Here is a 15760-nt window from a genome sequence, read left to right on the forward strand (position 1 = left end):
AACTAGACTCCTCCCCCTCCTCCACAGCATGTAAGCCTGAGGGAGGTCAATTGCCAACAGCTGCAGACTGGAGTGACCCACGCGTCAGAAGACTTGATAGACGGAGGGAACAGAAGGGAGGGAGGGCCAGGCCTGGATAAGTGCTGAGTCATGGAGCCACACCCCATGGCCTATATAAAGGACCTGCTTTCTGGCAGTCTCTGAGTCAGGCAAAGTCTAAACATATCTTGCTGAAGTCACTTTCTGGTCTCCTGCCTGCCCTGAGGACTTTGCTAGGACTTTGGCAGAGCTGCGGAGGCAGGTCTGATTCGGATTTCCCTGACCCGGCCGTCAGCGGAGGAGTGGGACACGACACAGTGAATACAGATAGGGACTGAGCACACAGCCCTGTGGGGAGCCAGTGCTAATCTTAAGGGGGGTGGATTTGACAGACCTGGAAGACAAACAGGCAAGGTCACATGTACCGGGCGACATGGCTTCGCGTGCCACTTTGGGCACTCGTACCATAGATTCACCATCACGGCCCTATACCAATGACCATTCCAGAGAACCGGCTGTCCAGTCTCTTCTTAAAACCCTCCAGTAATAGAGGACCCACAACTTCTGAAGGCAAGCTGTTCCACTGATTAATTGTTCTCACTGTTAGGAAATTTCTCCTTAGTTCTAGGTTGCTTCTCTCCCTGATTAGTTGGTTGACCCTCTCATCTTTGTAGGAGTACCTTAGATATTGGACTACAAAGAATATTTAAGCCATTTCTTCTTTTTATATGTGAATGATCAAGTCTAATGGAGCCAATGAAAATAATGAATTAAAAGTGTATCTTGTTTGTTGGTAAGAATAAAAAATGCCATATGATAATAATAAACTAAGTTCTCTTCTTTACAAAAGAACATGAGTTTATTTTTTTTTTCTTTCTTTGGTAGTAGCTGTTTGTATAAAGCATGTATTAAGGAAACTTTGCAGGTAAAGGAGCTATTTCACATGGAAAGGAGAGGCACCCTAGAGTTTTCCAAATTCATGCTTTTTCTCTCTCTTTTTTAATATTAAAAGTGATCCCCTCAAATTGAAAGAGATTCAGAACTCACAGAAGCAAACATACAAACAGAGATGCCTATAAACACATACACACACAAATATATTTATATTATAAGCAGTGAGTAGTTACGCTTAGGTAGTAAAATTGATCTTTGATATATAAGAAACAAATTACGATTTTATATTTGATACGTATTAATTTTACAAAGCCAAATTCTATATTTTTAAAATAACATTTATATTTTATTTATTTACTTACCAGTACATTATATAAAACCTTTACAGTTTTTAAGCAAGCCAAATAAAACTGAAGAGCAATCAGTCTGGAAAGAATCTGTGTAGGCAATCACTAAGAGTTGACACCAACCTGAAGGCACTTCATCAATCATATTGTTTTCATATATCTTCCTATTCTTTTTGCTAAAGATATTATTGGTTATACAATTTCACCATTTTAACATGTTAATGGTTGTCAGCATCTAACCATAGTATTTTTGTTATTGGGCACAGAAAAGAACAATGATGTAGTAAGGCACAACTTCCTAAATGTTCATGAAACTGCAATAATAATATATTCTAACTGTTTAGATTACACTGGGGATGTATCCCTAATTGTAACCATTTTCCTTCATAATCATATCATTCTTCTCGGGAATAGAGGGTTTTTTTTTTATTGGCCAAGTGTGATTGGACACACAAGGAATTTGTCTTGGGGCATATGCTCTCAATGTACATAAAAGAGAAGATATGTTCATCAAGAATCATAAGGTACAACACATAATGATAGTCATAGGGTACAAATAAGCAATCAGGAAACAATATCAATATAAATCGTAAGGATACAAGCAACAAAGTTACAGTCGTACAGTCATAAGTGGAAGGAAATGGGTGATAGAAACAATGAGAAGACTAATAGTAATACTAATGCAGACTTAGTAAATAGTTTGACAGTGTTGGGGGAATTATTTGTTTAGTGGAGTGATGGCATTCAGAAAAAAAACTGTTCTTGTATAACTCTAGCTCTAGCTTTTAGATGATCTCACTTCAATGATGGCTATTTTACTTGTAAAAATCTTTCTTTGTTTTCCAGGAGTGATGGGGGAATATGAACCAAAAATTGAGATCCATTTTCCATTCACAGTTACAGCTGCTAAGGGATCTACTGTTAGGATGGAATGCTTTGCACTGGGCAAGTAAGTATACATTCTTTCATGGTGGATTATTAAAATCTGAGATCATTCATTTAGGTGATAACAAACCGAGAAAGAAAAGAAAAGAAAAGAAAAGAAAAGAAAAGAAAAGAAAAGAAAAGAAAGAAAGAAAGAAAGAAAGAAAGAAAGAAAGAAAGAAAGAAAGAAAGATATAGTATATACACACAAACTCCTGGAGAAAATCTACATGGCCACTGAGAGTTGACATTAACTTGATACATATTCAATCAATCAGTATACTATATATACATGATTGATAGATGTTATAGATAGATGACTGATAGATGAAAGATGATAAGTAATAGATGATAGATAGATAGATAGATAGATAGATAGATAGATAGATAGATAGATAGATAGATAGATAGATAGATAGATGATAGATAGATGAGAGAGAGAGAGAGATGAAAGAGAGAGAGAGAGAATGATACAATTATGAACAGTTATAAAAGCTATATGTAATATTTTATCCATAAAGAATTACTCCTATAAAAGTTTGGGAGAATTACCCATACATTTCTAAATTCCAAATGAAGGATGGAAATACGTTGGAACCAATGGCGGAAGGTACAGTAGCCGTTGACTTACAACAATTCATTGAGTGACTGTTCAAAGTTACAACAGCAATGAAAAAAGTGACTTATGGCCGCTTTTCACACTTACAACCGTTGCAGCATCCCCTTGGTCATGTAATCAAAATTTGGATCCTTGGCAACTGGTTCATATTTATGACAATTGCAGTATCCTGGAGTCACATGATCAGATTTTGTGACCTTTTGACAAGCAAAGTCAATGGGGAAGCCAGATTCACTTAACAACTTGTTACTAACTTAATACCTGCAGAGATTCACTCAACTACTGTGGCAAAGAAGGTTGTAAAATGGGGCAAAACTCACTTAACAAATGTATTACTTAGCAACATAAATTTTGGACTCAGCTGTGGTTGTAAATCGAGGAATACCTGTACTGGAAATCACAAGTAGCTAAGTGTATTTTGCTTAGTTTTACATTTTTCCCTATTTGGCCTTAGCCATTTTTAAATCCATATTTTCAACGTCTATATTGCAGCACGTCGCATCCTCTTCTCTAATGGTAATTCATAATTATTATCAATGACTGTGGGCTTACTTTTCATATTTGTAACTTCTCAGCCAAGATTCTTAAAGCGATTATCTTGTCCTTAAATTCTTATTTTGGGGTTTATTTTTAACCTCCCGGTATAAAGTTAGGAAGTTTAGAATAGAATAGAATAGAATAGAATAGAATAGAATAGAATAGAATAGAATAGAATAGAATAGAATAGAATAGAATAGAATAGAATATATATTTTTATTGGTCAGGCGTGATTGGACACACAAGGAATTTGTCTTGGTGCATATGCTCTCAATGTACATGAAAGAAAAGATACATTCATCAAAAATTCTAAGATACAACACTTAATGATAGTCATAGGGTATCAAATAAGCTATCAGGAAACAATATCAATATAAATCGTAAGGATACAAGCAACAAAGTTACAGTCATACAGTCATAAGTGGAAGGAGATGGGTGATGGGAACAATGAGAAGATGAGAAGATTACTAAGTAGTAAGCAGTGTAGACTTAGTACATAGCTTGACAGTAATTGAGGGAATTATTTGTTTAGCAGAGTGATGGTGTTCGGGGAAAAAATATTCTTGTGTCTAATTGTTCTGATGTGCAGTACTCTATAGTGTTGTTTTGAGGGTAGGAGTTGAAACAGTTTGTGTCCAGGATGCACAGGGTCCGTAAATATTTTCACAGGCCTCTTTTTGACTCGTGCAGTATACAGGTCTTCAATGGAAGGCAGGTTGGTAACAATTGTTTTTTCTGCAGTTCTAATTATCCTCTGAAGTTTGATATACAAATAAACAAAACAACCTCCTATTTGCAAAACCTTTTGAGGTCACATATCCATACCATTTTATTTGTCCATGGGAAATGGACCCAGATTGTTGGGGGCAATAAAAGTTGACTTTTTATATAATATACAAATGGATGAAGGCTATTGCTTAACACAGTGTAAGCCGCCCTGAGTCTTCGGAGAAGGGCGGGATATAAATTCAAATAAAAAAAAATGTAATCAGACTTCCCAACTTGATATATTGGTAAACCTGCAGTTCTGAGTATGCAGAAAGATAATGCATGGTAACTAAAATATAAACCTGAAAACCATAATCTCTTGTCTGATTCACTATCTAGTCTGATTCAGATGTGTTCAGATGTATGCAAGGAGATAGAAATATTGTGAAAATGTTTTTTGTGACCACACTGAACGCCACTTGCACAATATTTAAAGAAAACTATAGAACTCTGTGCTTATTGGTGCGTGTGTGTTCCTTACAGTTGAATTAGAATTATAAAATCATTTATGAGTAAATAATTTAGTATGCCATAAGAGTAAGTTGATGAAAGAGTAAGAGAAGCAAATGAAATGTATTGTTTCGATTAAGAAGTTAGGAAATGCTCTAGATTTATATCCCATTATAAATTATGGCTGAGAGCTGGTGTGTGTGTGTAAAAATGCAAACACACTAATACATGCATATACAGTACATGAAATAGTATATTTGCAATCTCCACTAGATACTTGCGATCAGCTGAGGCCAAATTTATCACTGATAGTGATAAATTTGCATCCCAATGTAAACAATTATGGTCAATCAGTGTTTACTTAAGAAAAACAGGCAAATGTTTCTGAAAGTAGGAAGTGAACTCTGTTTATCTGTCTTTTTTTAACACCAGAAAATACCAAAATATACATTAAATTCAGACTGTCCTCTGTTTGAACTTCTTGGTACTTCTTTGGAGATGCCATGTGATTCCAGAAAGAGATTGTTGTAGACAAGTATAACATTCCCATGCTCCAAAGTTGATTTTTGAAACCTGAGATTTTATGGTAGATTGTCAGATGCTAGACTAAATCTTAGAGGCAGAAGCATAAACATTATTCTAGAAAAAATATGATCAGAGAAAAACAACAAAAATAATCAGTGGCCAAGGAAACAAAGTATTATGCAGAGAGATTAATAGACCTAAGAACATTTAGCTTTGAGAAACTAAGAATTGATATGGTGACATTCTTAAAAGTATGCTATGTAGAAGTAAGTCAAAACTTATTTGTAATTATTCTTAGGTATAGAATAATGGATTGAAGTTATAGAAAGGCAGTTTCCATTTGAATGTTATTAACCATAAAGACAGTTTGACAACAGAATCAGTAAACTAAAGAATAGTTTGAAGGCTCTTTTTCAGCTCCATGCTTGTATATATATTATTAATACTGTTTAAGAGAACATGTCAGCCAAGAGCACTAATTTCTGCACAATTCCATCTCTGATATTATATGTATCATCCATCCCTTTCTTCATACAGAATTCTTCATGCAGTTTGGGGCATGTGTAATACTTAGTTACGCACTGCAAAATGGCAGGTAGAGGTTTTCCTCGCACATATGTGCTAGTCGTTCCCGACTCTAGGGGGCGGTGCTCATCTCAAAGCCAAAGAGCCAGCACTGTCCGAAGACGTCTCCGTGGTCAGTGCCCGGCATGACTAGATGCCAAAGACACACGGAACGCTGTTACTTTCCCACCAAAGGTGGTCCCTATTTTTTTACTTGCATTTTTTACATGCTTTCAAACTGCTAGTATTTTTTTTATACCAAAAAAAAAAAACTTTTTCCACCTGGCTCACATATTCAATTAAACTAGAAACAATTTATGGATGTGCAGAGAAATAATATGCCACAATTATAAGTAGGAAAAAAATATATACAAACCTAAAATAAGGTGAACAAGCTCTGTAGGATTAAACTATTTTCTCAATATAAAACCAGCTATCCAGAGATCATTATTTAAAGACTCTTTAAACCTTGCATTCTCAATCAGTGAGAAGACACGCACTCTTTTCAAAGATTGAAGACTGTTTTTAGAGGAGGAACCAAGAGGATATATTATAAGGTAAAGATAAAGGTTCCCCTCGCTAGTCATTGTGCTAGTCGTTCCCGACTCTAGGGGACGGTGCTCATCTCCAGTTCAAAGCCAAAGACCCAGCACTGTCCGAAGACATCTCCATGGTCATGTGGCCGGCATGACTAAATGCCAAAGGCACATGGAACACTGTTACCTTCTCACCAAAAAGGGTCCCTATTTTTCTACTTGCATTTTTTACGTGCTTTCAAACTGCTAGGTTGGTGTATGTGTGTGTGTATGTATGTATATATATACATATGTAGGTCTTTGGTTATTCAGGCTTTCTCCCGCGTAAAATTGGAAGTATCTTGGCGACGTTTTGACGAAGTCTCATTCGTCATCTTCAGGCTTCAGCTTTGTGCTTCTGGGAGCAATGTGTGATTGCAGCTGTTTCTTCCTTTTTAACTGCTAGTGGGGTTTGAACTGATTGGGTGGGAGCTTGGCTGTGCTCTGATTGGATGGGGGGGTTGTGCTCTGATTGGATGGGGGTGTGTCCTGTTTGGGTGGGGGCTTGGTTGTGCTCAGATTAGTCTGAGTTGCAGGGGATTTGAGCTGGTGAGCTGCATTGCTGTTGTTTGGCTACATACAAACACCCGCGAAAACCTCAGAAAACATATATATACATACATATATACATACATATATACATACATATATATATATATATATATATATATATATATATATATACATACATATATATATATATATACATATATATATATATACATATATATATACATACATATACATACATATATATATATATATATATATATATATATATATATATATATAAATATATATATATATATATACATATGTAAGTCTTTGGTTATTCGGGTTTTCTCCTGCGTAAAATTAGAAGTGTCTTGGCGACGTTTTGACGAAGTCTCATTCATCATCTTCAGGCTTCAGCTTCATTGCTCCTAGAAGCACGAAGCTGAAGCCTGAAGATGACGAATGAGACTTCGTCAAAACGTCGCCAAGACACTTCCAATTTTACGTGGGAGAAAACCCGAATAACCAAAGACCTACATACAAACACCCGCGAAAACCTCAGAAAACAAATATATATATATATATTAGACTAATGTAAAATACTGTTCTACTTTTTGGTGTTTTAGTTTAATTTTGCTACTACTAATTTTGCTTAGGGCCACTGGATTTGTTTTAATTCTTATGAGTCATCCTGAGAGGGTGTTCTGTGTTAATAAATATATGTCCGACATTAATTTCTATGTATCTCGAATACTGTTCATTGATAGTAGGAGTTATCACCTAGTCCTATTTCAGTCTTCCAAATAAAATCCCAGAGAATTTATTTTGAAACTTTTCAGAAGTTCTTAAAGGAAAGGTCAATAATAGCTGTAAGGTTTATTGAAAGACAGGTTGACCTTTCCTACCATATTACTGCTGCAGGCTCAGCATACTGTGTGACGAGTAAAGTGTCCCCAGCAGGGCAGCGATGAAACCCAGCAAACCTGATCGGTGTCTTCTTCATTCTGTTGCTATTTTAAACATTACCCAAATATAACTAGCATTATCAGATAACTGAAAAATGGACCGAAGGAATAAAAATGGACCTGTGTATTATAAATCATAATAAGCAAGTTCTGCCAACAGTTCTTGATTAATGGAGGGGATGAGAGAAGATTTCATAAAACAGCTGATTTCTGAAACTAAATGTCTTAGTGGCTTCCGTCTTCCATAACTTCACGAATGGAACCATTTGGGGGACTGGCACATCTGCCAATTTTAATTGCTATCCGTTGTCTTAAGTTCATTTCAGTTTTCTTTTCACATCAATTTATGAGTTAAAAATAAGAGAAAGGCGATCTGCATTGTCCTGCACAATTTTCTTGACATTTGTATTTTAACCTTCTTCTTAGGGTTTGCTTTCCCTTTGAATTGTGAACCATATCTAAACTCTTTGAAAGATTCTGATTTCAATAAATGTAAAAGAAAAGATTTGTTTTCTACATTCTGGGCATAAATTCCCTTCATTGCAAGGGATGGGATGATTTGAATATACATAAATATGAATGCAGATATCTGCCCAATCAGACATATCAGTAAGAAAACATAATCTATTCCGGTATGATTTATAATATACCTTTCCAAAAATATATCTGTATAATAAGGGGTAAGCATTTAATTAAAAATCTGTTCCGCTGTTTGCATCCAATGTTGGCTAAGAAATAAAAATGCATTAGTTATAAATTTCTCATTTTCTATTTTTTTTTTTCTTATCTCAAAACCTGTTTATCATTTATCACATTTCTGGCTCAATTTGAATTCAGACAAATTATTTGCATCTTTTTCTCATTTCTTCTAATGGACTTATTTTATACAATTTTGCCTCCAACAACATCTTTCGTGCAAACAATTTTCTGTGGTTGTGCTGAGATATTGACTTGAAGCAGTTTAAGAGTGGTCATGTCGTACCTCTTGGTAGCTCCCTTAAATAAGCTGTAACTTTTCTTGTGCTTTGAACAGTCCTATAAAAAATATGCCTTGAATTTGAGGATGGCAGCATCAGTATAGAGAAGTGAAAACCGTAACAGTTAAGTTAATGTTTTGAATTGTGTATTGGCTTGAAAGTGAAAAAATTACGATAGTTATATTCAACTGCCTACCTGCTTAACTGGAAAACAAGAATAGCATCAGTATTATTTTGTCATTAATGGCAACTGGTTTTTTTCCCCTAAATCAGCCAATGGCATAGAATTTAGCAATTTTCACCTGAAAATATCTGCAGTCAGGGATAAGGGACAATTGAGTATGAACTCAGGCTCAAAATACCCCTGCACGAGCAATTCATCACAGCCAACTTGCCATAACCAACTTGCCATGGCCAAATCACCATGGTGGATAAGGGACAATTGAGTATGAACTCAGGCTCAAAATACCCCTGCACAAGCAATTCATCACAGCCAACTTGCCATAACCAACTCGCCATGGCCAAATCACCATGGGACAAACTCACCTCAGCCAATTTGCCATGGGACAACTCACTGTGTGATAAGGCTTATACTAATATCGAAGAAATGGTGGAATAGTATCAAGAGTCACAGTGACACAGTGGTTAGAATGCAGTATAATTAATAGAATTGGATAATTGGGAAATAATCTGGAATAAAAATTTAAATTTAACTAAATCTACTGCCTACAAGGAAAATCAATATAAAATGCTTTACCTCTAGCACCTAGCTCCAGCTAAGCTGGCTAAAATGTACTCAAATTTAAGTCCAAACTGCTGGAAAAGAGCACAAAAGTGCCTACCATTCCTGTCCTATTGTTTCCTTTTATTATATCAAATTAATATAATTATTGCATACTTTTGCTCATATATATGCTTATATGATGTGTTGTTGTTTTATGTTGATGCTTGTGTATACTGTTGTGACAAAATAAAAAAAATGTAATCAACATTAAGGTACCTTCTTTCATGTTTGGTGGATGTACCCCGAAGCGAAAAAGTACTGGGTTAAGATACAGGGATGGCTACGTGATATAATAAAATGCCAAATAGAGCTGAACCCAGAAACATTTCTCTTGGGAATGCTTAAAACAAAACTTGATAAAAAAAACAAAATATTTGATTTTACATATTCTAACAGCAGCTAGGATTGCGTTCGCACAATATTGGAAATACAGTAGCATACCACCAGAGAGTCTGATTATCCCAAAAGTATACGATTGCGCAGAAATGGATAGGCTTACCATAGAATTACAAGAAAAAGAAGATTCAGAATACTACGCAGTCTGGAAAAATTGGTACACATGGACAAACAATAGAAATAGAAAATAATATATATATATATAAGGCTATTGATGATTAGATGCTTATAATGTATATAGAAATTCTATGGAAGGAAGATCCAAAATACACAATAATGTCACAGTTTGTTGAATATGCACCAATGTTATGAAAAAGGAAAATCGTAATAAAAAAAATGCAGTACTGCAAGTTACTTCTGTTGACTGCTGGCTGCGAGAAGTTTGACAATTCGAATCTCACCAGTGCAAAGTTGACTCAGACTTACATCCTTCTGCGGTCAGTAAAATGAGGACCCAGATTGTTGAGGGCAATATGCTGACTCTTAGAGGGCTGTAAAGTGGTATATAAGTCTAAGTGCTATTGCTATTAAAGAAAAGATGCAAAAGGAGGGATAGAATGAAATGTGAATGACAAACTCTAAAACAATGTTATATTTGTTTTAAATAATTAAATTAAGTTAATATAATATAACAACAGAGTTGGAAGGGACCTTGGAGGCCTTCTATCCAACACCCTGCCCAGGCAGGAAACCCTACACCATCTCAGACAGATGGTTATCCAACATTTTCTTAAAAATTTCCAGTGTTGGAGCATTCACAACTTCTGCAGGCAAGTTGTTAACTTGTCCCATGGTGAGTTGTCCCATGGCAGGTTGGCCATGGTGAGTTGGCCCAGGCGAGTTGGCCACAGCGAGTTGGCTACAGTGAGTTATCCCATTTTGCAAGCAATCACACAGAATACACTTTCCTTCTTATACTTTCCAGATGTGCTGGGATTGCAGCTCTCAAAATTCCTTGGCCAACATCAGTGTCATGGCCAATCATCACTTTGAGCACCTTCAGCCAAACATGGGTGCATGATTCTTGTTGTTGTTGTTTTTGTTTCCCATTCAATAAATGTGTTCCATGATGGAAATAGAGAAAAGAGCCCATACTCCTGATCTGTCCTTAATGATTTTGTTGGTTCAATATCTGAAGAAGTCATAAATTTAATTAATAATAGCAATAGCACTTAGACTTACATACTGCCCCATAGTGCTTTATAGCACTCTCTGAGGAGTTTACAATGTAGAAGTATTTAGTTACTTACTTATTTACTTACTTAGTTAGTTTGTCAAACATATACAGGATAGCAGATATTTTTTATTTATTTATTTATTTATTTAGTCACAACAATATATATAAGTATCATACAAAAGATTATATAGTATATAAACATATATATAAGTAAATATTAGGAGGTATAAGCATATATATATATAAGAAGAAGAAAAAGAAAAAACAATAAGACAGGAACGGTAGGCACGTTTGTGCTCTTATGCATGCCCCTTATGGTCCTCTTAGGAATGGGGTGAGGTCAATATTAGAAAGTTTTTTGTTAAAACTTTTGGGATTATGGGAAGAGACCACAGAGTCAGGTAAAGTGTTCCAAGCACTGATGATTCTGTTACAGAAGTCATATTTTCTGCAATCTAGATTAAAGCGGTTAACATTAAGTATCATATAAGTATGAACATGGACATGAACGAAGGAAATGAACACAAATAAATTGGGACAGTATGACAGGGATGGTAGGCATGCTGGTGCGCTTATGTATGCCCCCTTTAGGGACCTCTTAAGAATGGGGTGAGGTCCACAGTAGACAGTTTGAGGTTGAAGCTGTGAGGTTTTGAGGAAGTAACAATGGAGTCGGATAGGGCATTCCAGGTGCTGACCACTCAGTTGCTGAAGTTGTATTTTCTGCAATCGAGTTTGGAGTGGTTTACCTTGAGTTTGTTTCAATTGTTTGCCCGTGTATTATAGAGGTTGAAGCTGAAGAAGTCGTTCACAGGTAAGACATTGTAGGAGACAATTTTGTGTACTATGCTTAGTTCAGATCGAAGGTGGTGCAGTTCCAGATTGTCCAGGCCCAAAATTTCAAGCCTGGTGGCATAGGGAATTCTATTGTGAGTAGAGGAGTGGAGTATTTGCATATTGTTTTCAACAATCTGGGTCCTCATTTTACCACCCTTGGAAAGATGGAAGACTGAGTCAACCTTGAGCCCATCAGAATTAGCTGTGGGTAGAGTCAGCCTGCAATCCCGCTCTCTAACCGCTGCACCTGCAGGACTCTTAAATCAGTGAAGATTGACCTTTGAGCAAAGGAAAAGACCCCTTAGGGCTTTCTCACTCGACAAGAACATCTTCTTGAGGTTTGTCAGGCAAGAGGAAGTCACGGTTGGCAGCAAAAGCGATCTTTGAATCAGATTCAGATTCTCGGTCTTATTGCCAAGCAGAAGAAAGTTCTATCTACCAAGTCACGTCATTTACAAATAGGGAGCCAGACAGATATTTTAGCTCTGAGAGTCCTTATCTCTGTTTTCCAGCTTTCATTCCACAAGTGGGGTCAGTTCTACCCAAACTCTGTTTGACTTCTCTGAAGTAATTAGATGAATGATATTTCAGGCTTAATCTGATGCCTTGAGGCGGTGTCAAGAGGTAAATATGCATGAAATTCCCCTTCTTTCTTTTCATCCTGCTTCTTTTCCCTCTTCCCTGCCTTGTTAGCATTTACAAATGTTTCGATTGTTACCTTTCACCAGGCAATCATTAGGGAACAGGGACTCTTTTATTTTTCAGCATTTCAGTGAACGTAAACAAATGCCAGCTTTCACTAATTGCCAAATATTGCTTGCTGTAGGGCTCCGTAGTTTTTGTTTTCCTTATAATTTCGGCTCAAGCAATCTCAAACAGCTTCTGCTCCATTGTAACTGTGAGAATGACAAATATTCCTGAGAGATTTTCTGTGGTAAGCAGTTGGCAAGTATTCCTTAGAAAAACCAGGGCTTTTAGTTACACATTAATGGTTTATTAATGGTGTTTATTTGGAACTGCCAATCACCCCGGGCTCCTGGAATTAAAAACTGAAGTAGGAAAAAAAGGCCATATGTGTCTGTCAAACCTACGAAAAGCCCAAATCCTGCAGACATTTCAGATACATTCTTTGTTCAATTGTTCTTAATAAGAAAAGGAATTCAAAAACAACCCAGCTAATCAACTGGTTTAAAAGACAACAACCACCACCTCTGAATTACTAAGCAGCAACATTAAGCTAGGGTGTTTGTTTATGTATACATATATAGATTTATCAATAAATTATTTTACTTCCCGTTTCAAGGGGGATCCTTAAAATGTTATAGGAAAAAATTAGCAATTTAAAATACAAAGGGTATAATATTAATTAAATATATAAAGTTATTCCAGCTTTTGAAACCAAAATAACTTCCTTTTTATGCCTTGTAATCCCTGAAATTGGAGTAGAATTGGGGAAAGTGGATGAAGCTGAGCATTTACTAGCCGGATGCCCTTTCCGACGCCATGCAGAGTTCACAGCAAACCAAAATACATCCATGTATATTCAAGCATCAGAGAGGAAAAACAACTGGGATGGAAATAAAAACACCAGAATTGGAATTCTCAGGTGTCAGCAGCAGGAATAACACCAGCAAATAAGAACCTACAAATAAGTGTGGAAGTTCTTGAGGGATGAGAAGAAGAGATGTTGCCAAGGAAGCAATTAAACAAGAGAAGGAGGATCCCCTGGTGGCTTTCAAATCAGAAAAAGAAATTTAGGAAGGACCCCAACGGATCAAGCAGTTAAAAGTGGCCATGGAAAGTTAGTACATTCAGACTGGCAAGATTTTGTTGTTATACCTATACAACAAATTAGGATTAGTCCATCTTGCCACCGTTTCCTTTCTGATTTATCTGGAAAAGATGATAAAATATGTGAACCTGCAGGCATTGAGGAAAATCGTAAGGCTTCCTTTAAGGTTCTCTGCTCACTTGTTAAGGGTGATTCAGATATAATGAATAGCAGTAAAGTTGATATGGCATACAATTAAAACAAAATAAAGTCAAGTTAACTCTGTTCAAGGTTTGTGGCATTAAATTGCTTAGAAACTTTTGTAACTCATCAATTCCATGGAAAAGATCCTTCATCCAAAAGTTAGGAATAATCTTATATATAATGTCAGGCTTGCTCCAGCTAGGTCGCTAGGAAAGAAAGACCCCTGATTCCATTTGTTTGAAGTGATAGGTTCTTTTACTAAGGAATAGTGGTTGCAAAGGTAGAACTAAAGTTCCCATGCAAAATGCTACAGCATTTCCCCCTTCTCCCTGGCCCACCTCCCTTGACCAGTCTTTCTTCATCCAGTGGGGTTCCATGTAGGTGTTTTGGAAACCAAAAGATCTTTCTTATGGCTTGCTGCAATTCACATTACTTTCCCAGACTCAGCGGCCTTGAAGGCTGGAGTTGGCCGGATTTTCAACCTCTGTCTTCCATCAGGCTTGTCACCCTACCCCACAATTGCTCATCTCCACCCTCTACATGCCAATTGTCTACTTCCTTTCTTCCCCCCCTTCCTCTAACTATTTATGGCAGGATGCCTGCAGAGTTGAAGATGGTAGATTTGACATATAATCAGATTCCTTGGGTCTGTATCGCCTTGTCTTCTGTGACTGATGCTGGCTTTTTAGTGATTCAAACAGAAGTTTTATACCTCATCCTTTAATAATTTAGTGTGCCAGGAACTGAATTTCTGTTTCTATTGTTTTCTGAAAATATTGAAATGTGTGGGTAGGGTCTCAGAGTAATGCAGAATGTTTTCCTCCTGGTTCAAAGGAATCTGATCTTTTTTCATTCTATAAAGAATTTCTGAAGCAATTGCCAGAAACTGCCATGAGAAGCCTTTTTAAGTATAAAGTAACATGTTCTTGCAATATATAAAGCAGTCATGTAGATTTATTTGAAGGAGAAACCCATACCAGTGCTCCTGAATTATTTGATAATGTGATTTATATTACAATCAGACAGCCATCCGCCTTGGAAGTCTAGTAGAGATAGCTTTTGAAAGAAAATTACAAGGAAAAAAATAACCTCCTTTCCTATTCAGAAAAAAAACCCTGTTCATGCAGAATAGCCTAAGAAATATTGACTTTCCAAATATCATCCAGCCAAGGGAAGCTGTGGCTCAGAGGTTAAGATGCTGAGCTTGTTGATCGAAAGGTTGGCAGTTCAGCAGATCGAATCCCTAGTGCCATGTAACAGGGTGAGCTCCCGTTACTTGTCCCAGCTTCTGCCAACCTAGCAGTTCGAAAGCACGTAAAAAATGCAAGTAGAAAATAGGGATCACCTTTGGTGGGAAAGTAACAGCGTTCCGTGCGCCTTTGGCGTTTAGTCATGCCAGCCACATGAACACAGAAACGTCTTCGGACAGCACTGGCTCTTCGACTTTGAAACAGAGATGAGCATCGCCCCCTAGAGTCTGGAAAGACTAGCACATATGTGTGAGGGGAACTTTTACCTTTATCTTAAAATCATCCAGCCTGCAGCTGTTGGCTGACAATTTGTCCATTTATTAATTTATTATATATCCCACTTTCCACTGTAGTGTATGCTCAAGACCAATTGATTACCACGAATGATCTAGTGTACATTAGTAAAATAATGCATCGACCTGCCCCAGGGGTGTAATGCAAAATTTGTTACTACCAGTTCTATGGGCGTGGCTTGGTGGGGTGGGGGGTAATGTGACTGGATATACCCTGGATTGGGGACCGAATGGAGATTTTACAGTATCCTTCCCCTGCCATGCCCACCAAGCCACACCCACAGAACCTGTAGTAAAAAAATTTGAAACCCACCACTGATCTGCACGATCAGTCCTTTGAGAAACAGTGGCCTCTGGTGGCTCTACAGA

At 36.9% G+C, this 15760-nt stretch overlaps 1 protein-coding gene across 1 annotated transcript in view; it reads left to right on the plus strand.

The window, feature by feature from the left end:
- The window catches only part of CNTN5 (contactin 5), a 927011-nt gene that overhangs the window by 734300 nt on the left and 176951 nt on the right, over positions 1-15760 (plus strand). The window contains exon 9 of the mRNA XM_058185575.1: positions 2127-2229. Within this exon, the coding sequence (XP_058041558.1) occupies positions 2127-2229 (103 nt within the window). The remainder of the gene's footprint in view (positions 1-2126; positions 2230-15760) is intronic.

Source organism: Ahaetulla prasina, chromosome 5 (assembly GCF_028640845.1).
Source record: "Ahaetulla prasina isolate Xishuangbanna chromosome 5, ASM2864084v1, whole genome shotgun sequence".
Lineage (NCBI taxonomy): Eukaryota > Metazoa > Chordata > Lepidosauria > Squamata > Colubridae > Ahaetulla > Ahaetulla prasina.